Below are 25746 nucleotides of genomic sequence, written 5' to 3'. Positions count from 1 at the left end.
TACATTCTTATGAAATGTAATAAACGAATATGCATATTCTGGTGACAGACCCATTTGATTGAAATTTCCATTGGATATGCCCACTTTCCATTAGATTTTAGGCAGGATGCCATTGTGGGACTGGCTTGTGGCAGTGTTGTTGTTATGTGTCAGCAAGTCACCTCCAACTTAGGAAGGAAGGCCCTCCAAAATGTCTCATCCATGACATCTCTGCATAGCTCTTCTAAACTCAAGGCTGTGGCTTCCTTTATGGAGTCAGTCAGTCACTTGTTTGGTCTTCCTTTTCTTCTGCCATTGACTTTCCTGGCATGACCGTCTTCTCCAGTGAGTCTCACCTTCTCATGATGTGCCCAAAGCAGGACAGCCTCAGTTTTGTCATTTTTGCTTCCCGGGAAAGCTCTGGCTTGATTTGCTCTAGGACCCACGTTTGCCTTTTTGTCAGTCCAAGGTGCTTGCAAAGCTCTTCTCCAGCACCATATTTTGAACATGTCAATTTTCTTCCTGTCAAGCTTTCTTCACTGTACAGCTTGCACATGCATGCAGAATGATTGGGAATACAATGGCATGAATGATTTTGGCCTTGGTCTCTAGTGAAATGCCCTTACCTCTGTTGATCTCATACTTCTCCAGTCCAGTGCCTTCCACATGTTGACTACAGCTGCCATCAGCCTCAGCCATAGTGGCTGGCAATGATGGGTTTTGCAGTCCAAGCTATCCGAAGGGTGCCAGGTTGAGGAAGGCTGTTCTGCCTTTTAAGTTTTCCTGAGAAGAGGCCAGGCCACAAGGACCAAGGATCTTGCCTTGATGGAAGATCAGCCCTGGCCAAACGAGCCGTCTAGGCTGTGATTCATTTTGATAGGTGCTATGTTTGTATAAGTTTGCATTCACTCTTCTGTTAATGTCACAAGAGTGAACCATATGCATGGAAGCTTAAGCTCCATGCATCTTCAGTGACCTTAAAAACTTTCAGGAGGTGGATCATTTTGTCAAATGAAGCACTTCCTGGTTCCTTTCAAGTGGAGATTATACTCAAGTGGAAGAACCAAACTAATTATGAGTGGGTAGGCTTTTTCTACAGTCCCCACTGCCTGCCTGCACAGATAAAAATGAAAGGATGGCAGTGGAATGCATAGCAAAAAGTGGGATTTTCTCCAACTAAGTATGCAATGCCCGGATTGTGGCTTTAATCTACAGGCAGAGCCTTAAATAATCCCGAGGCTTGGTTTCCACTGGGATCACTGTTTGTTTGCATGCTGGCTGGGATTTACTCCCAGTAAAGTGTGCAAGGATGGGATTGCCGCTTTCCTCTATGGGTGGAGCCAGAAATAAATAATCCAGTTGAGTTAAATGGGATTGACGCTGCCTTCCATGGGGATTTGAATCCCAATGAAACGTGCAAAGATCGGATTGCAGCTTGAATCCACAGGCGGAGCCTTTAAACACATACAGAAGAAAGGAGCACAAGAAGCGCCAGGTGTAGCTCAAGGTGATCCATAGAGGGCGGAGCCAGAGCCACGCAAGCGGAGTTAGGGCACAAGAAACAGCTGCTTGCGCATGCGCACTGTGTTTGGAGGGGTCCTGGTTACGACGGAAAGCGAGGGAAAAGTGAAAAGTGATTGGTCCGTTTCTTAAAAGGGGTCAACGCTTCTCCCAATCAATCCAGCATCGCTTGCGAGGCGCGCGTTCAGATCGGCTCCTGCAATTACATCTGCGCCGCTCCAGGAGGAAAGATGAGAGGCGCCGTTAGAACTCTATGGTCGAAACGGAGAGGAACAGGAGCAGCAGAGCGCGCAGGCGCAACAAGGGGAGGCGTGAACTGCAGCTCCTGATTGGCTCGCTTCCTCTTTTCCCTTTCTCTCTTCGCCCCCACCGCCGCCGCGCCGCCGCCGCCGCAGGGTAACTATAGAGATAGTCTCCTGGAGAGTAGCGGAGTCGGGGTCAGAAGAGGCGAGGGCCGCGACCCGGAAGTGGATCTTCGCGTGCCGCCGAGCCGCACGAGCGGAGCGGGGAGGGACCGGTGGTGCGGGGGTAAAGAAGAACAGCTGCAGCAGTAGCCGAGGAAGAGGACGAAGGACCCGAGACGTCATGGCTGCCGCCGGCTCGGTGCGAGCCCTTCTTTGACCTGCCGACCCCTCCTTCCCGGCTTTTTTCTCACCATGGACCTGCTCACCTCAGGGAGTAGCCGCCGCTGAGAAGGGCTGTGCGGCTCTCCTGCCCCGTCCCCCCTCAGGCAGATCTGCGGCCCTTTCCTTTTGGGCCGCGGCCTTTCCCCCCGTCCTGTGGGGAGGAAGGAAAGGGCTCGGCTAAGCTTCTCACGAAGTCTGCTTTCGTGTAGATGTAGTCAGGGAAGGTTTTGGAAGGCCTAAGTGTGGGGGCCTTCTAGCCAGCTTAGGTCCTCACTCTTTGGATGGGCTCCTGTAAGGATAGGACTCTTTGGGGAGCACCGTTTCGAAGGGTGGGCTTCAGTTTGGAGGGGAACAAGGCCCTAAGATCCTCTGGGAGTCTAGATTAGGGCTGTAAAAAGATACCTGAGAACTGGGAAGGGTTTCTGGAGGGGTAGAGTTATACAGTTGTTGTTGCCATCGTTCTTACTGAGGGGTTTTTTGTTTGTCTTTTGTTTTGGTAGCGGGTGCATAAAATGGGGTCCTAAATAGGTACTGCCAGATCTAAAAAGAAACTCTGGTGGACTGGATTTAACAAGCTTCTGCTTGGTCACTTCAGGTAGATCCAAATGTAGTTTAGTAGTATCTTTGGGTTTCATTTAGGAGGAGGAGGATTCTGTTGGGGTCATGCCAGGTTTTCAGATCTGGGTTAGGTGACAGTTTCCATGTTGAAGAATAGGAGTGTCTGGAGGTGTGAAAGGTGACTGCAGCTTGTTGGAGGAAAACACTCCTTATTGGAGGTTGGGTGTGAAACAATGGTCTTGGATTCCAGGAGATATCTTTGGTTGCCCCATAAGTAAAGGACTTCTTGAATGTGGAGATCTAGATTCATTCTGTTAGTGAAAACTAAGTTGTAACTATTCTGTGTACCTTGAGGGGTGAGAGTTCATCCATTATTTCCTGTGAATCCCCCCTCCCCCTGCACTCTCCTTGCTGTGGTTTTCCATCAAGTGTTTCTGATGCCAGAACAAGGCCCCAGAATGAACGGTTTCTCTCTGGGTGAGCTGTGTTGGCTCTTCTGCTGCCCACCTTGCCCCAGCCGCATAGCAGCCAAGCTGGCTTTTCTGCCCCCAGAGCCTACTTACACTGTGATGCAGCCTGAACAGCCGGAAGCTGCAGCTGCAGTAGGAACTCCAACAGGTAGCTGCAGCCTGCACTTGACTGAGCGGGCAGACTGGCAGTATTCCCAAAGGGAACTGGATGCTGTGGAAGTCTTCTTTTCGCGCACAGCCCGAGATAACCGGCTGGGATGCATGTTTGTGCGTTGTGCTCCTTCCAGCCGGTATACACTGCTTTTCTCCCATGGCAATGCTGTTGACCTGGGCCAGATGTGCAGCTTCTATATTGGCCTAGGTTCCCGCATCAACTGCAATGTCTTCTCCTATGATTATTCTGGGTATGGAGTGAGCACTGGTAAACCATCTGAAAAAAACCTTTATGCAGACATCGATGCAGCTTGGCAGGCCCTCAGAACAAGGTAAATTGGGAGTTGGATAAAGTGCTTGTGAAAATGGTGGAGGGTCTTTCTGATTGTACCTTTGGGATGTTTGCTTATTTGCTTCTTCTTTGTAGTAGAATGACTAAAAAATTTCCTGTTTTTATGTAGTTATGCTGCCTGCTTGTTTTTTGCGTTGGTGATTCATATGACCATGCCAGAATCCAAAAAATGTGCAACTAGCTCTTTGCATCTAAGGGAGCTTGTGTTCCTTGAACAGCAGTCTCTCCATGCTGCCTAGCAAATATCTACTAAATCTGAGTGGGTTTTCAAAACAATTTGTGATACAGCATCAAGGGCTGCAGTTGGTAGGCAAAAAATGCCACTAGGTACACACAAGACCTTAATGATATCTAAAGTTAGATCTTAGTCTGTGAGGGTGATGATGTTATCCTGATGGTTTGCTGCTGTGATGGTGGGGCAAGAAGTGCAGGAAACAGTAGAAATGTGTAAATTTGTACAGTGCACTATATGGTGCACTGCTAGTAATGGTAACCTAGTGGTAACACAGGAGTGATAATTTGTTGTTTTTTTGGACAGACCAGTAAGGTAAATGTGACAGCAAAAAGCACCTTTATGGCAGTTGCTCAAGATGGATTGTATTATCTATGATGCCATGTCAGTCATATTACTGCATGCTATGATACTGGTTTATTGTTGAGGCAAGTATATGAGTACCACACCTACTATATTAGAGTCATATAATTAGATGAGGAAATTAATGCAAAGGCCATTTATTTTTAGAAGATTCAAAGTTCAGGTACTTTTAACAACCTATAAGGAACAAGGAACTTTGCACTTGGCTTCTAAGACTTTATATTTGCTTTAGATTTAGTCCTTGACAGGTGTAATTTTGAGTGTGTGCCTCAAAGAATCTATGAGTGTTTGTGCCCTGGATGCATCCTTGTGCAATGTTTTGTGGCGAATGTTGAATAGGCGGTCATAGGTCTAGTTAATGCTGACAGAGGAGACCAGTTGACTTTGAGGCTGCCACCATCCTTGTTTCCTTGCAGTTGCTCAGCGTATGGGCAGCTACCTGGGAGCCACTGGGAATAGTAGAAGGGCACCAGAGCAGGAAAGGTTGATACAAACCTCCTACTCTCAACTGCAAAAAAATAAAAATAAAAAAAGGCTGTACATAATTACCTGGAAGGTAACTGCACTAAATGTAGCAGGACTTTTTTGAATACACACGCACAGATTTGCATTGTTGTTGCCCCGAACATTTAAACATGTGCTTTGCAAATCCTAAGAAGTGTGAAGGCTCCTAAATCTATTGCTTCATCTGGAATCAGAGGTGGTAGCTGTGCCTACAGCATGATTCCTCTCTTGCCCCTTTCCCTTCAAATATTCTTACCCTGCTGAGAAGACTGTGACCTTCTATCTCAAAGTTATATAAATAAAAGACATTTCATTGTAGCAATTTCTGCATTTTTTCTGGAAACAAGTTATTTTGTTATTTTGTTACTTTAGTTTCCTGTATGCCAGAAACCAAACTTCTCCAATTCACAACACTAAATTCAGCATGTTCATCTTGAACAGAATGGTTAGCTATGTAAACTGTACAGATTATCCATATGTTTGAATTCAGTGTAAAGGAAGAGACATAAAGGATTTGGGACTGAATACTGGATACATGGCAAAGCACATCTGATCACTAATAAGTCTCCAGAATCTCTGCATACTGATTCTTCAGTATGTTTTGTTATTAAAACATTTGTATGCTGCATTTCTCCCACAAAAGCAACAATTCAAAAAATGTTGTATCTGATTAGTGTACACACTAATCAGGTTGGGGCACTCAAGACTGTTTTCTCCTTCATGGGCTCACTGATTTCTGTGTCCCCCAGCTGAAGCATTCCCCTTATCACTTGCATCAGTCAAGGTGGGTAGGGCCAGATTGATACTCTGGCAGTGGCCCCAGGGGCCATCTCCGTGTGATGGGTTATGATTCCTGTGTGTCCGGACTGGTCTGAGAACACCTGAATGATCTGTTTTTCTAAGGCCCTGACCTGTTTTCCCTGGTGTTAACTGAGAATTGAGGGCTACCCTCCTGAGGTTCTTTGACAGTACCTCTGGGGTCCCTTGCCTCTCTGGCATGTAATCTGCCTGATGGCCAGAACACTTTCTTTCCCTCCAGGTGATAAATCTGGTTGAGCGTTTCTTTTTGGTGAGACATATCCTGTAATCTACTGGCCCCAACCTTCTAATAATTTCATAGGGTCCTGCCATTGGGTGATCAACTTGCCCCCCTCCCCCAAGGGTAAGAGCAATAGTATGTAGTGTCCCAGTTGGAATGTGTGAGGTTGAACCTGTGTCTCACGATAATATTATTGTCCCTCCTGGCCCTGTCTGAGGTTATCCTCTGCCTGCTGAGCCAGGTCAGTGAGGTGCTTCCTCATTTCTAGCACATGTTGGAGGGTGGAGGTGGTTTCTGGGTTTGCAGCTTCCTGACCAAATCCAAAATTCCTCATGGATGTCACTTGTATAACAATCCAAAAGGTGAGAACCCCCATGAGGATTGAAACACCTCCCTTATTGTGGACATCAAACAAAATGTGTCATTGGCGTGTATAGGTTGTTACAGGATTCCACCACATCTGCTTGAGGAAATCCGTTCCACTAGCCCGTTTGCTCAAGGTTATACACATTTGCTCAAGGTTACACACCATGGCCTGCAAGGGTCTTATTTTTAACAGAGCCCACATCTGCCTCAATGCACAACACATGAAGTTAGTGCCCTGATCTGTTAACTCCTTAGGAAAACCCACCTCTGGCGGGAACTCCCATTAGCTTGACTCTTGTGTCCCACGGCCCTGCTGGTCCCATAGACCACTCCTCTCCACGTTTGCCTGTGTGTTTTTGTGGGACATTTAGGGTCCCCAAGAGGACTGCTGTCACTAAATCAGAGGTAAGCATCTTTGGTTATTGGGCAGTTCAAAAATAATAAATATAGTATCAGTGAGTCATTGCAATCTGTTATAGTGTTGCTGTCACTGTTGTAGTGACAAGGTGTTCATCTTGTTAATGATCAATAATCTTCAGTGTAGTGCTTTAAAAAAAGCTTGCAAACAAAAGTGTTACTAATATTTTGCTAGGACTCATGCCCACCTTCATTAGTTCATTGTAGGCAAAGCTGACAAGATGAGGATCTAAGGGTGTATGTTTAGACCAAAAAATGCTCTACAACTCCTACCATTCCACAGCCAGCACCATAAGAGTATTTGTCAGCCTGCTCAATCAAGTTGTACATCCTATGGCTCCTTCATCTTCAGGAGCCATGAAATATTTGGGTGGAAAAGAAACATGGGCCATTGAGGTGGGAAAGTAGAGGGCCTTGTATGAGCCTCTTAGGTTGTATTAGAGGAAAGCTTGCCAGTCTGGCTGAAACCCTGTACTTTTGTTAGAAGTTTCCTTTATATAGATCATGTTTTTCTTTTCTTCAGAATCATGTAATCTAGGAGGGGATATTGGGCTGTCAGTTTTGTGTTGATGTACACTTGCATTTCAAATAGAACTGTGAGGTATGGTTCATCACACTTAAACATATTCTTGTCAGTGTTGATCGAAAGTATTCTGGTTCTGTTTTTATGGCTCAGTGCATATGTGAACAAGTGACCCCCCCCCCCCAGTTAACCCCAGTTAATTATGGCACAGTGTTGTGCTGATCCTATCTGTGGCTTGCTTCCAGAACAGTTTGGAATCTGGCATCTCGGACTAGTGGTGCAGATCTAGCACTGCACCAGAGTTAGCATTAAAACTAAGCAGGAAGGAACTGGGAGAATGTTCCCAGTTGCATAGCCATCATTAAAAACCACTAGCATTATATCCGGCGTAAAATGAAATCTGATAGACAAGCAACTGCCACTGTAAATGTGATCATGTTCTTAAATTCTGCAAGAGGAAAAAGATGTTTGCATGGTAAATTTAGTGGAAAGACTAATTCCCCTGGTCTTTTAATAGCAGATCTGCACTGTATCATGTTAAGCTAGCATGTGCCAAGTAGGCACAAAGCAATTTTTAGCAGCACTTGAACTCGTGTGAAGGAAAAAAACCAGTTAGCTTTAATATCTCTTCCAAATACTGTTAGAAAAAACGTTAACACTTAGGTTTGTGAAGACAAACAAGTTTATCTGGAAAACTAGGCTTTAATCATACCACTAGGGCTTATCTTTATACAGATTACTACTTTTTGTTTAGTTGCAATACTTGGCCAGATTTGCTTTTCCCATGTCATGCCCTTCCCTGGCGTCATGTGGTGCACATTGCTGTCATGGGAGAGGCATGTGCAAGGACCTTGATGATGCTAAGAGAAGGAACTCCTCTCACTGCTGGCCAGGTCCTCTGTATCCTTGCTGCAGTATTCAGCTAGAGCTAACACTGGGTTTGCCCTGCACCTTTGCTGAACTGAACAGCGATTCCTCCAGGAAGTGAGGCTTGGAGTCAGGCTCAGCTCTTGGAAGAATCCGAGAAGGGCTTGTGGGCTAGATAGGGAACCCCCATGGGCTGGTAGTTCCTTATTTCTGCTCCAGGTGAAGAAACCTTTTTTAAAATTCAAATACTATATATATGTATAATGTACACTATAATTATTTTCTAGTACTGCAGATTGCCTTCCTTATATTAACACCTTCATATTGTACCTAGAATGAGTAAGATTTTGCTTTAAAGCACTTAACTAATTGCAAAAAAGGAAATTATTTCATAGGGACATTTTCCAAATGTTCTCCCAAATGTCCAGTCTTTCTGTCAGAAAAATTGAAAAAAACTTGGCATAAAATCCAGGGAAGTATTTTCCTATTTTTTTCAGGATTTCTTTTTCAGGCCCTTATATCTGCCTCAAACCTATAGGAACCAAGCTAATCACCTTTAAATGCTGAGCTTTAGTGTACTTCAGATCTCCGAATGTGGATTCAGATACTGCCATGTAGGCTATTCAACCAACTTTCCATCCACAAGCACAGTATGACCGTCAAACCTCTTTTGTTCAGAAGTGAAGGAGGCCATTCCACTATTCAGGCTTCTCTGGCCATGGACCTGTTCATAGCATTCCATCACTGAGCAGTAAAAGTTGGATTGCTTATTTTTATCTATTCATATATACACCACTGATAGAGTAGCCTGTGCATCTTGACATACCATGCTCATTTTATCCATAACATCCCTTAATGGAGCGCTGATAGAAGTGTGGGCACCACCCTCTTCCGTGAGTGGCATACCAAGGGAGCGTATCATCTGTGCACTTCGTAGATGGTTTTTGGAAAAGGGATTCCAGTTCATATCTAAGAATCAGCATTAGTTTCTCTTCTAGTCTAGTTTTGTGGCTTCTTTTTCTCTCAATGGAGCAGAGAGACAAAGTCCAAACTTTAAATGGAATTTGGGAAATAGTTGGAATGATTGGTTTTAGCCCCCAGAGGACTGATTCCATGAAGAACTTCTTCAGCTGGTAGAAGCTTTCATCAGTTTATCTGTGGCAGTTTTATTTTTTCTGTAGAGCCCTGAATGGGGATTCCTCTAGTTTCTACCCTGCCAAATGAATACTTGCAGCACTACCCTCAGTTGCACTTTGTCTAGAATAATAAGCTAGAAAGCAGCAACTGTATCACAGCAGTCTGCAGGTGGTAGGAAATTCACCTGCTGTTGACTGGTCTAATTCCTCAGACATTCAAGTTGCCTAGACGCAAGCTTCTGAAAGTCCAGAAATGCACTAATAATGTGGTAATCTCTACATCCAGTTTCCAATGCTTAAATTGTCCTAGGACCATAACTTCAGATCACAGCCAGGTTGACCTCATGGCGCTATGCCTTAGAGAAAAAGACAGATCAAATAGAGTTGTGGGTAACTTAATACATCTTCCAGCTGTGAATACTGGAAATATCCTGGCTTGTCACAGGCTGCTGGCAGTCACTTAAAGAAGTGGACAAACATCAGAAAAGGCTGCGAGTACAATTTGTGACAGCAGGAAATGATAGTGCTTTGCAGGAATAAAGTAAGACTTGGCCTCTTGAGTCCACAGTATAGATCTGTGCAGCATGGGAGCTGCAAGATGCACACCACCCATATTTCATGTTCCAGTGGGACCTCTTTGTTTTACTATTGCTTCTGATGGCAAGTACATGCTAGCTGACCCATTTGGTATGTCAGAAGTTGGCTGCACCAACTATGGCAAATTTCAGATACCTCGAGAGTTGTATGATTTCTTTGCTTGTATGTCAGTTTTAAACTTTGTTGAATAAATATTACTCAAGAGAGAATATGAATTAGCAATAGTGTCGATTTTAACATCAGCATGGCAAGTATTGATGGAAGAATGAAGAACAGGTGTGTTGCCTACTGTTGAAGATTAGAGGCAGAAAATAGTCCCTACAACACTAAATTACCTTTCCAGAATGTCTAGGCAAAGAGAGAAATGACTCTTCAGACATCTTTCAGAGAAATTAGTCAAGTTACATGTGATCAACACTGAAACCAATATAGGCTCTATGCTTTAGCAAAAATGGGTATCCAGCCCATGAACCAAGTTGATTTCATTGTATGTGGTTTAACATAAAACAGCTTATATCTAGATGGAAGAATCTTTCTTTTCCTCCTAAGCATGTGTACAATTGTGCCCCAGATAGCTTTGTATTACCTTATTTGCTAATGTTATTTTTATGTTGCATACATGGGCTGAAGAAAGGATTATACATGGGATAATTCAAGCTCTGTGGGAGTATAAATAACTGCAGAATGCACAAACTGCTTAGCCTTTCCAAACAGGAGGATAAAGGCTGGCTGGGTTCACATAGTTTTACAAACCATGGTGTGTTTTTTAACCATGATTTCTTTGTCATTTTGTCTGGACTGAGTCATGGTATTTCAGCAGGTATAGTTGGTCTGCAGCAACCACAGTAAGTAACAATGTTTTGTTCCATGGGGTCTGTTTAGCACGATGGCGTCTCATGATGTCCATACCTAGGATCATCTGGGAGCACAACTACCATGGAGTCCCCTGGGAAGATTGGCAACTGCACAAACTGGGGGTTCCTCGGGTGGGTGTGGCAGTGGATTCCACACACGTGTGGAATTTGGCACCCCCAGGCAGGGTCAGAGAGTATTAAAACTGGCCATATTTTTGTAGAGTGTTGTGCTGCAAGTGGTGGTAGACACCAAGGGGAAGTTTCTAGACATGCGGTTGGCTGTCTGGATGGTTGGCTTGGAGGCGAGTATATGTGTGGGCCTCTCATAGCATTTTGGAGCAGACGAAGTAATACAAGGGCGGGAGATGATGACAGCTGAAGGATGTTAGAGCAGGTTGTGAGCAGGGGGAATCAGTAAGTCATACCTCCATGCCTAATTGTGAATGTGCGGGTGTTGAAGGGTGTGGGTAAAGATGCTTCAATATCAAGAAGGATTGCACTGGGACAGGTGTTTTCTGCTGACTCATTCATTCATTAACTGGCTGCGTTGGCTGAGAAATGTGGAGGGGAAATGAAAGGGGAGGCGGGGACAGAGAACACAGCCAGGGAAGTGTGTGGACCAATGAGGAAGAAGCAGGTGATGTTGGCAGGAAGTGGTGCACCTTGGGATAGAATTGCTGGTGTGGTGGCCAGTGGCCAGACAGTTTGAGCAGGGAAGATGAAAACTACACTAATGTAGAAATCACTTGATTGTCTGTCAATCAAGTAGATCATGGTTAAAAAAAATCCATGAATTATGGTTTGTTGTGTTAGAATTGTTAGAACTGAACTGATACAAAATGAAATAATAAAATGAGTTGATCTTGTAGTATCTGGTTAACAATTCTGATTAATCAGGTAGGAATTACACAACTGGCCAAGCTTTAGAATAAGTTAATTGTTGATAATTGTTAAGAATGTACATATAACCAACAAGCATCACAGGTGTTGGTAAATATTGTAGTGCTTCTGAGAAGCAAGAAGATTAGTTTCAGTGAACAAAAATGCGTGCACATTCAAGGAAATTTATTCACAACTAGCAGACACAGTTGTCAGCAATTATAATTATTTTGCTATAGTGCTGTAACTTAAGCCAGTGTGCTGTAACTTCCTATGGGCACATTAAATGAAGGGGAAAGTATCTGGGCAAATATATTCATTTCTCTATTCTTGAAAAACATGTTTTCACTATCAAATTTCTGTATGGAATGCAAAGTTGAGGCTAGAAATGTGTCTGGGGAACTATGGTTCCATCCTAGCTCACTGGAAGGCCTTTGGCAATTCACTGTCCCAACAGCTTAACCCACTTAACAGAGCACTTGCAAGCATTACACTAGCTGCTGCTTAAGCTGTCAGAGCTTCTTGGAAATGGGGTAAGATCGTACATAACAAAACAGTTGACCAATTCCTGTTGTCTTAACTGGATTGTAAGTTCTTTAGAGGTGGGGAACAGTCTTCATTGTCTTGTTCTATACAGCTGTGTGGTAGAGCAGGATGAATGACAGGTGTTGTCTGGAATAGACGCTCACATAAGTTACTAGCTTTATTAGCCCACCTGCTCAGACACAGCAGCATAACCCCTTCTTTGTATCAACTGCATGAAAGAAAAAAAGGCACACATTTTTAAAAGAACCTGGAAATTGTGTCCTGCTTGTCTAGAGGAAGGCTAATAAGAAAGAGAAAGCATGATTTTAAAAAAGTTCTCTTTGATTTCCCAGAGGCACTTGTTGGTCCTAGCAAGTGCCTGTTTACAAGCTAGATAAATGTGCTCCTAAACCATGCAAAAAGTGAAACTAATTAGAGAAGCAAGTTTCTTATTCCAGAAAATTTAGTTCAAGAGCAGAACTTCCTCTGATACGTATCTGTTGCAGAAATATTCCCCGGGGAGTGGCTTTGCACACTAATCCAGTAAAAAGTATATAATAGGATACAGCTCAGCTTTGCTCAATTATTAATGTGTTGGTTAGCACAGGGAGTCTTTCGTGGGCAGACAGTGCATCTTGCCTGCATTAAGAAAGCTCTTAGATTGCAAACTTTTGTTTGCTGCAGGGCATCTTTAATTAAATGTGACTAACTTGGTTAAAGTAACTTCACTGCTGTGTGTGTGTCTTTCTAAAACTGAATTTCATAAAATGGTTTTGCACCTTGTGACGGTGAGCTCCTTCTGCCACTGTGCTAAGGAAATAGCATAATACTGGTTTAAGCCACATACTTTCAAAGCCCCAGTTATATGGAGGGTTGCTTAGGCTGAACAAACCCAGTAGTTCTCACTGTTGTTCAGAAGGTCCAGTTCCTGAGCCCTTGCAGCCTTTGGGGACAGGAAGGAAGGAACACCCTGGCTGTGATGAGATTTGAGCTGGAGCATGTGGATCATCCCTTGCTTGCCTGGTCACTCTAGGTCCCTTGTGCTGCGCTGGTGAACCTGATTTTTTTTAACATATTGGTTGCCAGGCTGCTCTTCTGCTTGATTTCCATTTATACTGCTTTGCTGCTGCAATTAGTGGACAGCATATTTCCTTCTCTCCTAACTTGATAGAGTTAAAATCTTCATGCACCAGAGGGTGTATATTTTCCACAAAATACTGTAGTCAAATGGTGAGGAAGTAAGATGAGCATTCCCAACCATGCCATACTTATTTATCTAGCCTTGAACTGTAAAGAAGAAAATCCTTTGAAATCTCTCCATTAGAATCTCTTCCTGTAGAGGAATCAACAGGCTTCTGGTTGCCTCTGGTAGTCCCACCACAGCAGGGGACCTGTAGCACCTGCCTGGATATATTTTTTCTCTGAAACATACAAGTACATTTTGTAGCAAACCAAATTGACTTTCTTCTTCCTTCATACTATTTTTTATAAGTCTTGAAGTGGTCTTGAAGTCATTAACTTCCGCATTAACTTCCTAAAAAAGCAGTGAGTGTAAATACGTGTGTTATGCTACCTACCATCAAGCAAATACACAGGAATCAAGCACGGCATGCCAAATTCCATTTTAAAGTATCTGTGCAGAAGCAGCCAGTTTCCAAACGTTCTGGTTTTCTGTGGGTCTAGCTCTGTGAACTTTAAAGACATGTGCTGCACAGTCATCGCAAGAGAAGTTGCTTGCTTAGTCCTAGCTCCTTAGAGACGGGGTGGGAGCTCACTCTTTTCACAACTGCTCCCAATGAACAGGAGATGTTTGTTCCAAGTCAGTTTGCGGTTTCCTTCTCTCCTGAGCCAGTTCTAGACTTCTGCTGAGGCCACAGAGCTTTCTGTGTTGCTTTCTTGCTTGGCTCCTGTTCTCCTGCTGTGATACACATGCTAAAGGTTATTCAGGGTGTTTGTATGGCTGCAGTGCCATTTGAATATGTGGTGGTGGTTATTGAACCCCAGAATGGCTCAAAGGTGTGTGTAGGCTTGATTTCTAGGCATAATTGTGCAGGTCTTTTCTTTTGCTTCCCCTCCCCCTGCTTCAACACCCAACAACGGCTTTCCATACTGGCAGAATGTAAGCTGCTTAAACAACCTGGTTCATGGACTTGATGAATAGGGCCAGCTGAGGTGGCATATCTTAAGATAATTACTACTAGTGCTTTTCATTTATTTGCTGAACAAACAAATGCTTTCAATGGATGTTTGATTCTCCTATCTCAAGTTGTTAGGGCATACTTTTAGTCTTACTTTATGAGCAAGTTGCTACAGCCCTTTGAGATTTGAGTGAAGAACATAAAGTTTGGGCAAATTTATTCCTATAAGCAAGGGCTCAGCAACTTTTGGTCCTTCGGAAGTTTTGGCTTACAACTCCTGCAACTTCTCACCATTGGGTATGCTGGCTAGGCATGATGGGACTTGTAGGCCAGAACTATTTATATGTCCCATCTTTTGTCAAAGAATGATACTCAAGGTGGCTGCATCTAGAGTGCCACCAAGTTGTCCAGACAGTTTGTCAAGTGAAAGACATGTGGAAAATCAATATTACTTCTCGTTCAAAGCTGTTTTGTTTTTTGACGAGCTTGGCCGATGTGAACTTGCAAAGAATTGCAGTTTAATCCTAAAGGATCTTGTTCGGAAAGTGTGCTGAGGTGTGACTGGGGACTTCAAGCTGATATGGATTATACTGTTCATGTGTCCTGTTGAATTGCAGCAGTCTACAAACTGAGGTGCACTGATGATGCTTCTGCAGTTATGACTTTTAAGACCCATGACTTAACCTTTGGCAAACATCAGTAGAGGATGCAATGCCTACACATTCTTCTCGGGAGCAAGTCTTGTTGAACTTGTTTGGATTTAATTCCATGAAGGAGGCATTTATGGCAGGGCTGCATGATGGTTGTATGTAGAAGCGTACCCTCGTTTATACATGTGTGTAGATTTGTTTTAATTTGCTTCTCAATTTGTAACTATGTGCTTTATACTAGTTCTGTTTATTTGATTTTAATGTAGCATACCCTTACCTGAGCTTGCTTGTGAATGAAGGGCAGTTTATAGATTTTAGAAATAAATTATTATTGTTATTTCTGTTATCCAATAGCTGAAGCTCTCCGAACAGTTCATAACAGTTAAGTTTAAAATCCCAACAATACAATATCAAAAGCATAAAAGTTTCAATATACAAAATGTAAAAATAGAATTGAAAACAACTTGAGCATGAATGAAATGAATGTGATTTCTCTACACTTGATAGGCTGTGCATGAGGACTTCTGATCATTTTGTCTAGATAGGCTGTCTATGCTGTTAGATCTGAGATGGCTCCTCCGCACATGCAACTCGCTGCTTCATGTGGCAGACTCATCAAATGATAATACGCATGTGTGAACCAGGTCTGTTTTACCAGTGAACAGTGTAGACGGCTAGCTGCTTTGCAGTCTTCTGTATGGTAAAAGTGTGGTCAGTTACTGAAATGAAATGCAACAGTAAACTTTTTGTGGAAGCGATAAAATATATTGGAGCTGTGAATTACTGTTTCTTATTAGAATAATACTGCGATTAGAATTGCTTAGTGTGGATAGAGACTCCTGCGAGTCCCTTGGACTGCAAGGCGATCAGACCAGTCAATCCTAGAGGCACCAACCCTGACTGCTCCTCAGAAGGCCAGATCCTGAAGAGGAAACTCAAATACTTTGGCCATCTAATGAGAAGGAAGGACTCCCTGGAGAAGAGCCTAATGCTGGGAACAGTAGATGGCAAGAGAAGAAGGGGACAGCAGAGAATGAGGTGGCTGGATGGAGTCACTGAAGCAGTTGGCATGAGCCTATGTGGACTCCGGGGGATGCTGGAGGACAGGAAGGCCTGGAGGAGTGTTGTCCATGGGGTTGCGATGGGTCAGACGCGACTAACAACAACAACAAGTGTGGATAATGTATACCTGGGTCCTTCCATCCCCCATCCCTTCTACAGTTGTTCTGGGAATGTACGAATAGCGGTATACATTCTGGAAATATTATAAATACCTTGATTTAGGTATTTAGATTTAGCCCTACTTGGGGTGGACTCATTGAAATCAGTGGGTCTTCAGCTGGTTAAGACTAATCACTCCCATTGACTTCATTGATTTCACTCCCATTGACTCTAGGTAGCACCTAAATCTGACCCCAGCTCCTTGTATTTTTCTTTTCAGAATGAAATAGGCAGTGTTCTCAACACACTGATTAAGATACTAGTTTCCACCTTCAACTTTGTATCTTTACACTGTGACTGCCCTGCCTCTCCACCCAGGAATGTGTGCTCTCCACACTGTTGTGTTTGGGCCTTGTCTATGAAGATGATCTTTGCAAGAGCAACTTGATCACATAAGATCACATGGTTTTCTGTTTTCTCACAGACAAAACCCCTTTTGATTCTAGGAGGGTATTTTAGGAGCTACTATGTAACTCCCCCTGAAAATGTCCTGAGTACTCTTAAGAGAGACCACCTAGGATCTTTCTGGAATGTCTTCTTTGAGCAGATACCTGTACTGTGGGTCACATACCTCTGTATTAGAGCCGGGCTCTAAGACTTCTTGGCTATTACAAAGTATCTTGGAAGTTGTCTTCTCCCAGAATTCCTGCTTTATTGATCCTGCCATGGCTGTTTACGCTTCATGTGAATATAAAAAGCTTCTTTCACAAATGGTGTCTTCATAACAGCCTTACAAAATAGATGGTGGTTCCCATTTTACAAGTGGGAAAACTAAGCCACAAATAGTTATTTGCTCAAAGCCACACAGTGCCTTAGTAAATAAATTGGCACTGCTTCATGATTAGAAATACTAAGAATTGAATTCTGTATTTTTGAATGTAACCTTCCTAGTACCCAGGACTATAAGAAAACTAATGTGTAGGCGCTATCACTACACAGACATCTACTCACCAGAAACTTTTCTGTGTATTATTCAGTCATAAATCAGGTCACCGTTATCCTCCATCTCCTGTGATCTCTTGTCCACAGGACTTGGACACTCAAGCAGCTATGTAAAACTTTTCACTTAGCTGAAAACTGAAAGCTGTGGGAGATTAGCAGGGTTGGTGTGCCTGGCCTCAAATGCATTTCTGGGAATGCGGCCATATGGTAAATCTGTTTATGCAAGGAAGAAGTCTGCCATGGATGTTCCTGTCCAGATGTGGAAATTAAGACAGAAATGGCAGGCCATGTCCTCCCATGTTTTTTGACTCTTCTCCCTTTTTGTATTCCTGTTTCTATATCCCACGTGGGCCAGTATGTTTTTATTTTGTTTATTTATTTAGAAAATGTCTAGGCCGCCCCATTCGCCGAAGCCTTGGGGCGGCTTACAGATGAATGTAGGAGCTCTTGTGCAGAACAGGAGGAAATAGCCCATAGTGCTGTGTAGTTGCCTCTTTGCCACCTGCAGAAGTCCTCAGTATGCCATGATGTGACAGTGCTAACACACCGGACATTTTATATCTAGAAAATGAAAAAATATGTTCATCTGTTCCAAGTTACAAACAAGATACATTTCTGTTTTCCTCCTTCCTACCTTTGCAGGTATGGTGTCAGTCCTGAGAACATCATTCTGTATGGACAGAGTATTGGAACTGTTCCCACTGTGGACCTGGCATCTCGGTATGAGTGTGCAGCTGTAATCCTTCATTCACCCTTGATGTCTGGTTTGCGCGTAGCTTTTCCGGACACTAGGAAAACATACTGCTTTGATGCTTTCCCAAGGTATGTGCAAAATTCACTCCAAGGGAGGCATCATTCACTGAGGATATTTAAGTTGGGGTATATCTTTAAAAATAAATCTAGATTGTGGACACACTGAATCAGGTATATGGCCACTTTAGAGAGAGAGAGAATGAGAAGCTACTAAATAAACCAGATAGGTGAAGTATCTGCACTGCACTTTCTTGGGCTTTATTTCCATTTCAATGCTTAGCCTGGAGGTGGCCTCCAGATCAGGGCAGAACATGTACTTTGCATGTAGATGGATTCCAAGTTCAACCCTAACCTGGCACCTTCCAGATGCTTTGAACTGCAGCTCCCATAATTCTCAGCTACTATGGCTGCTGGTCATGCTGACTGGGAATTCTAGGAGCTGTAGTCCAACACTACTTGGAGGGTGCCAGGTTAGGGAAGACTGCTTCAGGTGAAGGCATGAAATGACCTTTGAGGCTTGGGAAGCTACTGTTGGTCAGAATGGCTAGACTGACTTGGTATAAAATATCTTCATGTATTTGCATGTAATAATGTCACTGTATACTCCTTAACTTGGTTACCTTGCTGACTGTGAATGCATAGCTGAGCTCTCCAGATCAAGGGACTTTCAAGTTCCTAGTGTATATGCATTTTTGGTGTAACCTCTTTAAATGCTGTACTATGCTAAAAGTATTACTATTTTTCTCCATAATATAATCTTTCCAACCATGTTGGAGGTATACTATATCTGGTAGCATATGTAAATGTAGAACCTTAAAGATCCCTTCCCCCACCCAAAGTTGTAAAAACTCTAAACTCTCACACATAGTTTAAGGGGAAATTGGGACAACTGTTTAACATGTAGTTGCTGCTAGAAAGCTAATTTTCTTCAGGCCTTTAGGAAGAGTCTCACTGAATTAAACCGAAGTCCTGTCGCATCCTACATCCTCTTTCCACAATGGCTAAACAGATACCTCTGGAAAGTCCCTGTGCAGGACATGAAGTCAAGAACCTTGTTCTGCTGGAATTCAGAGACATGCTATAAACTATAATGTCTAGATGTTCTTTTCCATAAATCTATCTGATCCTCTTTTAAAGTTGATGGCCATCATAGCATCATGCAGTAGCAAATTCTACATTTTAAGAATTTGCATGAAAAAAAAATCCTTTTTTCTGTCCTGAATTTCTTTATCAGGTTAATTGGTTCTAATATTAGGATCCAAGTTCTGTCCATTTTCTCACACCATAGTAAGATTAGCCCTCTGATCATTGTGGTTATCTCTTTCCTGTACCCTAATGATCCCTCCTAGTCTGAGGCGTATCTCAATAGAGAGCTGAAATTTTGCAGGCTCTTTCAGTGCCCACAAGCTTGAAAATGTGGTGTGAATGGAGTTGGCTGCTAGGTTGGGAACCACACAGTAAGGATGTGACTTAGGAGTCACCGTGGTATAAGCAATATCTAAGATGCCACCAGTGTAAACGTCAAACTTTTCAGTCAGAATAAATAATCTGAAGATATATTGCTCAGTGCCTGAACTGGAGGGCATAGGAGTTTCTATGATTTAATCGTCTAGATTCTGAAAGATTTCTGTTTTATACTAGAAGTGGCTTGATATGTATGTAGCATCTGGAGGAGCCTTTGCTGGATTTGCATCCGAAAATGGCTTCAGTACATTAAATGCAATTATTTATTGCATGCTTTAATTTATAACTGAATATGCAAGAAAAAGTACAGCATAACTGGAGAGGAGGGAAGTGGCAGAGGGTGACCAAACAGGACTGGCAAAAAACCAAAAATAAAACCACTGTTTCTTGAACTGTATTGACCTAGCAGATGAGAATGGTTATGTGTATGATCACACCTTATAGCAAGTAAATATAAGTCACCGCTTGGTTATTATAGCCACTGCTTGGTTAGTTTTTATTCTCTAAGACACAACTCCTTTGGTACAAATGTACCAGTTATTTCCTGCAAAATATGTAAAGTCACTTAGCAGAACAGATTTCTCTTGCTATTTAGGGGTATGGGCGATACTTTCTTATATGGTTTGCAATTAGTGAATTTAGAGGTGCTGCCTCAAGAGTTCATGGTCTTGGGCTGCTGTTAGAAGAGTCCCTGACACAAACGTCAGAGTGCTTTGGGAATCTGAACTGCAGCTGTATAGAAAATGTCAGCTTCATGGGCAGGCAGCATAGCCATTTGCAGAGGACAGTTTCTGACTGGGTGCTTTGGGGTTAACGTGCCACTATCACTTTTTTTGGTACCACCACCACCTCCTACCTTTTTAAAAAGTTGCAGATATTTGCAGTATGACAAACTTCCTCTGAGCATTTGGGCTTTTGAAGCTTATTTACAAGGTTTGGAATAGAGATTGGATGAAATGGGCCAAGTCAAATAGCAGGTGAAAAACACCAGGGGCAGAGAATAGCTTAGCAGCAACGTTATATTGCACCACAGCTCTCCCTCACTGGCAGTCTGGATTCCGTTTGTACGTTAAACGTTTTGGGACTTGCATGAATGGTTGCCTGCTTATAAGCAAGTAAATTGTTCGGTGGGGGTGGGGGGGGTAACAGAAATCTGTGCTCGCTGATGTTGGGTTCCATCAGAATGGAGTCTCTGTAGAATTCTCTAGCTGCAGAGCAGTGTGGTTTGGAATACCAAGTAAGTAAGGCTAATATGCTCTTTGAATGCTGCCTTACTGAGCTGCTGAGCTGGCAGTGGGATGCCTTCCAATGGCTTTGTAAACTACAAACACTTTTTCTGAGATGCCCGAGGGGCGTGTGTGACACTAAATATGTGCACACTACAGTGAAGAGGCTCCCTCTCGAGTGCCGTAAATGTCAGAGGCGGGGCATGTGTGAACGAGCAATGTACCTGTTAAGATTATATGAAAGACTTCCACGTACATCGTCGTGCGATGACTGGAAGTGTTCTACTCTGAGCAGGAGTTGGGCTGCAGGGCTTAAAACTGAAGTTAGCAGGAGAGAATGCATTAGTTTTCTTGCACTGCTCTTTCTGCTTAAGTGTTAAGGCAGGTAACGTGCTGTTTTTGGAGATTGTAAATGTAGTGTTTGAGGGGCAGGGAAACTAAATACTTACAGTAGTTCACTGTGTGAGAAAGAAAGAAGCAGGACATCAAAATCAGACAATAAAAATAATCCAAACAAAATCTTGCTTGGGAAGTATGAAGCAGCATTGTCTTGAGAGTTAGTGCAGTTTAATTGTTAATCTGGGACTGGGCACCCAGGTTCAACCCAGGTTCAGTGAAGCTCATTGGGTGACGTAAGGCCAATTGCTTTCTCTTAGCCTTACCTACCTGACAGGGTAGTTGTGAGAATAAGATGGAGAGAGGAAGCGATGCATGCCCTTTGAACTTCTTGGTGAAAGCGTGGGATACAAAAATGCACATAAATTTGTCTTCTGGTATTGTGAATGTGCACTGAGAAGTACCGCTTTGTTCAGTGAGGTGTGCATGGAATTGCAGCTCTAATTTTTCTGAGAGCCAGTGCAGGGTTTAGAACTGAGCTCTTGAGTGTGATGGCCCGTTTCAGTATCCTGTCAAGGGATGGAGCTGTGGCACGCCTTTCAATTTACTGATCTGCCTTCTTGTGCTGTGAAGATAAATATGTCCTGTACCCTGTCCAGAGCTCTTGGCTGAGATGACAAGGCTGAGTTGCTTGAAGGGAAAAAGTGGGAAATAAATATTGTCCCAACTGGTAACCCCCTTTTTTAAAGTACAGAGATTGGGTACCTCTGGCTCACCGGCCAGTTTTGTCAGCCTGGTGGAAGCCCCTGCCTCTTGAAGAGGGCTTCCTGTGCACCGTTCCTCCTCCTGATTAGAAGAACAAAGGGCATGAGGGGATGTTATCGGGGGGTTCCCCTCTTTCTTGGCCTGCTGCTCACCCTCTCAGTTGAAAGAGTAAGTGCTTTGCCCAGCCTGCATGAGCCAAGGAGTTCTCAACCTCACGCTTATTTTAACACTTGCCCTGCTGAATGTGAGCACTGATTTTGTTTTGAAGAGCTTAACATACAGGCAGTTACAGGCATCCAGGGGACTCCTAACTCATTCCTTCCTGCATGTGGACAAATGACTTTCTAACCCAATGAACAGCAGCAGGACCTGATGTTCATCCTTTCCTTCTGTCCCTTTGCTGCTCTTTTTTTTTTTTTTTTTTCAAAATCTCCCTTTGAGCCGTCATGGAAATTTGCCACTGAGATGCACAGGGACCAGATCTGTAATACTGACCAGATCTGTGGTTACTCCTTCACACTGGGGAGGAGAGGATCAGTGAGACCCCTTCCTGCTCTCCTGTTTCCTGTACGTGAGTTGGCAGGCAGTGCTACTATTGGTGGCACCTCGCCCTTTCCACAATTCAAAGAGCGGTCTCCCTCTTAAAAGTACACACGAGTTGACTTTTGGAGGCATGCTTTGGAGGGTTTGATGTCATACTTTGCTTTTTTCTTCCTGAGGGTGCACTTGCATCAGGAGGAGCCACAGGGAGTTCCTGTTTCCCCCATGGCAACTGTGCATGGTTTTCTAAAAATGCATGCCTCAGACTTTCAGAGCTATGTGCATCTGACTTCATTCTTTATCACGAGTCTATAGAATCTGCAACCAGCCTCGGGTCTTTTCTTAGCACAGATGTAGCCTTCATTCCGGACACAGTTGGACAGCTTTGGCAGAAAGGAAGGGACAAATGGCACTTCCTTTTAGCAGCATATTGTTGGCAATGCAAGGAGTGTAAAGCTTTGAACATGATACCAGCCTGACTTAATGACACCATAACATCCCTGCCTGAGCTTCCAAAGGGGCCGGAGGGATTTGGGCATTGCCTGTCTCTGTGGCAGGCAGGAGACATTTAACAAGACATCATATCTTCCAGTGACCTCAGTCACTGTGAGATCATTGGAGGACACCCTCTTGGTGGTTGCACACAGACCCTAAGCCCGTGGGGCCCTCCAGGATAAAAGCCTGCAGTGTGGCAGCCCCATTTCTGTGGGGTGGGGAGAGAGAGGGAGATGGTTAATGCATTCCAGATACTTCAGCTAACTTCTGGGAGCCTCTTCTGTAAGAGGGGCCCTTCTGGGCCTCACCAAAGGTCCCTCTAGTCCCACAGAGGGCCAGCCAGATGCCTCCAGGAAACCCACTAGCAGTGCCTTTTCTTGCTTTTGTTCCCCAGAGCTAGAGTATTGCCTCCGAGTTTGCATAATGTCATCATGACAAGTAGCCAGTGATAGCATGGAGCCGCCACTCTGCGAAGGGCTCCGGCCATGTCTTCAGGCACTGGCCAGAACTATTTGAGTCCCAGCGTCACCTCTAGAGTGGTGCCATAGGACATGCCCAATACTCAGCCACGGCTGTTTGTCACTAGAACATCTCGGTAGTGTGTGGGTGAACGCTTTCTGGAATTGTCTGCTATTGGTGGTCTTTTCCTTGAACAACCTCAACGTTCCCTGAAAGGATGTTAAAACTATAGATGTTACCTACTTACAGTGATATCTTGCTTTTCCTTTCTTATAATGCCATCTTGGTTTTCTTTTCTTTTACCTCCTCAGCATTGACAAGATTTCTAAAGTAACCTCTCCTGTGTTGGTGATTCATGGTACCGAAGATGAAGTAATAGATTTCTCGCATGGCTTGGCAATGTATGAGCGATGTCCCAGAGCAGTCGAGCCCCTCTGGGTGGAAGGGGCTGGCCACAATGACATAGAGCTTTATGCACAGTACCTAGAACGACTAAAACAGTTCATATCGCATGAACTCCCCAACTCCTGAAGAAACCTACCTGACCGTTTCTTTTCTTTTCTTTTTTTACCTCAGTTAACTGTGAATGGAAGAATTTCCCTGTTTTTGCACATGCATTAACTGGATTAGCTGTAATAGCTTTATACTTTGAAGAAATGCCCTCTCATTAGGGCGGATCCGATCAAGTCTTGACTGTCTTTTATATCAGGAAGCAATTCTAACAGTCGCTACTGTAATCCCCAATATTTTTTACCTTCTTTATCCTAGAAGAATTCGAGTTGTGGAAGAATACTAGCTGATCATAAGGATTCTACTTAACCTAGTACAAGCTAATGCTCCCAAACTTTTTTGTATCGCACCCTTCATATTTCTTGTCTTTTTCTTGGTTTTTTGTTTTTTCTTTTCTCTCTTTTTTTTTCTTTTTTCCTTTTTTTGAAAATCTTCCCACAATCTGGAATGCAAGCAATCTGACGTACAGCTTCATACTGAGTTATGGATTCAGTCTTAAGTGCATTCTCCATGTAACATTTCTAGCTGTGCTGTTGTAACTGGAAAGTTTTGGTGGTGATTTCTCATTGTGGTTATTTGGAGTTTTTTGGGGTGGTAAGCATACCTTCCTGAGTAACTTAATGAAAATTTCATGGGGACACACAATTTCTAAATGGGGCTGATTCTGAAATAACATTTCATCCATTTTATGCATATTTACAAGATGAAATATTCTTAAAGGAATCATGACTAGATGGTTAACCCTTTAATTCTTTTTACTTAAAAGTTGTGTAAATTTACTAAAACACATTATTCAGATGATGTCTACAGTCTGAGTAAGAGCCAAGTCTGGCATTTCCTTCTGTAAAGTATTCCTTATAGAGGTTTTTAAAAGCATTGTACATAAGTGAATTTACATTATACATAACTCCTGATCGGTAGTTTAAAATTTTAAGTCTAGTTAACAAATTCTGGTTTGTATACAAATATGTTTTGTTATAAGTTTTTATCCCTGCATTATTTTGCTATTAAAAGTTTTATAAGATTTCCAAGACAACAAAAAAATTACACATTTGTTTTTGATGAATTTATGTAAAAAAAAACCTTTAATTGAAACTGACCTTTTGTTTAGGGGAAACTTTACATTCTCTGACACTGGAATCGCACAGAATATGCAAAACACTTAGAATCATTACACTAAGAGGCCTAAGGTTTTTCCCAAATTGAATGGCCTTAAATGTACTGTAAGCCTCTGATTGTTGTAAAAAAATGGATCGCGATTGATTATGGTTTGTGTACTTGTTGCCTGAATGCAACAACAGTGGTTGTAATGGAATAAAGGATGCATGGAATAGAGAACAGTTGGTCATGTCTTTCTTTGTCCTATTGTTAAATTGCACCAAAGGTACAAATAAGTTGTATACTGCGAAACTCTTTCATGTTGGCAACTACCAAAGGATAAGAGCTTGACTAGAGTTCAGACAATGTGAACAATGTGTGTTACATAGTGGCTGGAGTTGTGGGCTTGAACCCCAGAGGGAACTGAACACAAATCTCCACCTGACATTTGGGAAGGCCCATTGACAAAGTACATTTTTCCATGGAGGAAGCTCCCTCTTGGTCCACAGTAAATGGTATTTGACTGGTCTGCTGCTGACAGACTCAATTGGGTAGGTCATGGGTTTCATCCTGAGCACTGGAGTTAGTTGCAAGAATTCCTCACCCTGGCCTGATGCTCACGTTGTCTAACTTGAGATATGGCCTCTTCATCCATGGCTTTGCGCCAATCCTTTCCTGAGACTTTCTGCTTCCAAGGAAAGCATTTCCTGTGCACAGCAGGCCTCCCAGGGACTTTCATGTGTGTAGTCCTGGCGTGTTGCATTCTGGAGCATGGTGTAGGGTACACGTTTGGGGTGGGCTCTTCAAATCCACAGTTACGGGAGGTGATAGTACTGGGCCAGCGAGTTAACTTTCAGGGAGCCTTAGCGATCTGTACTGAACTTGTCAGAGAGGAATCCCAAGATCCCCTGTAACATGGTCTGCAAACTCCTCGACCCAATCTGCCTCATAGAGTTCTTTGTATGAAACCTTGATGTACACCAACCTGATGCTAATGGGTAGGCTATGAAGGCGATGGATAACTGAAGCACTGCAAGGTAACTAAAACAGGAGCTTGTTACAACAATCTTGTGTAATGCAATTGCATAAGGTGTTGTGTGATTCACTTGACAGGTAACTGCTGATGGGGCACCACAGCTTGGTGCTTGAGTGGCCGTCAGGCCCCAGCTGTGACGAGCTTGCACTTAG

General features: G+C 43.2%; 1 protein-coding gene across 2 annotated transcripts; it reads left to right on the top strand.

Moving 5' to 3' along the window:
- The first annotated feature begins 1893 nt into the window (after nucleotides 1-1893).
- ABHD17C (abhydrolase domain containing 17C, depalmitoylase) lies at nucleotides 1894-24798 on the top strand. 2 transcript variants are annotated; one of them, XM_044438788.1, is made up of 4 exons: nucleotides 1894-3639; nucleotides 17555-17734; nucleotides 21441-21624; nucleotides 23262-23394. In XM_044438788.1, exons 1-4 carry the CDS (start codon nucleotides 3122-3124, stop codon nucleotides 23265-23267), a joined length of 888 nt encoding a protein of 295 aa, XP_044294723.1. In that variant the 5' UTR covers nucleotides 1894-3121; the 3' UTR covers nucleotides 23268-23394. The 2 variants fall into 2 exon arrangements, with proteins under 2 accessions (XP_044294723.1, XP_044294722.1); XM_044438787.1 differs by lacking the exon at nucleotides 21441-21624 and having other exon boundaries at nucleotides 1902-3639; nucleotides 23262-24798.
- Nucleotides 24799-25746: the final 948 nt, after the last annotated feature.

This window comes from Varanus komodoensis, unplaced genomic scaffold (assembly GCF_004798865.1).
Source record: "Varanus komodoensis strain SLA01 unplaced genomic scaffold, ASM479886v1 scaffold33, whole genome shotgun sequence".
Classification (NCBI taxonomy): Eukaryota; Metazoa; Chordata; class Lepidosauria; order Squamata; family Varanidae; genus Varanus; species Varanus komodoensis.
The sequence above is the reverse complement of the archived record's forward strand: the minus strand, read 5'-3'. Positions and strand labels throughout refer to the sequence as shown.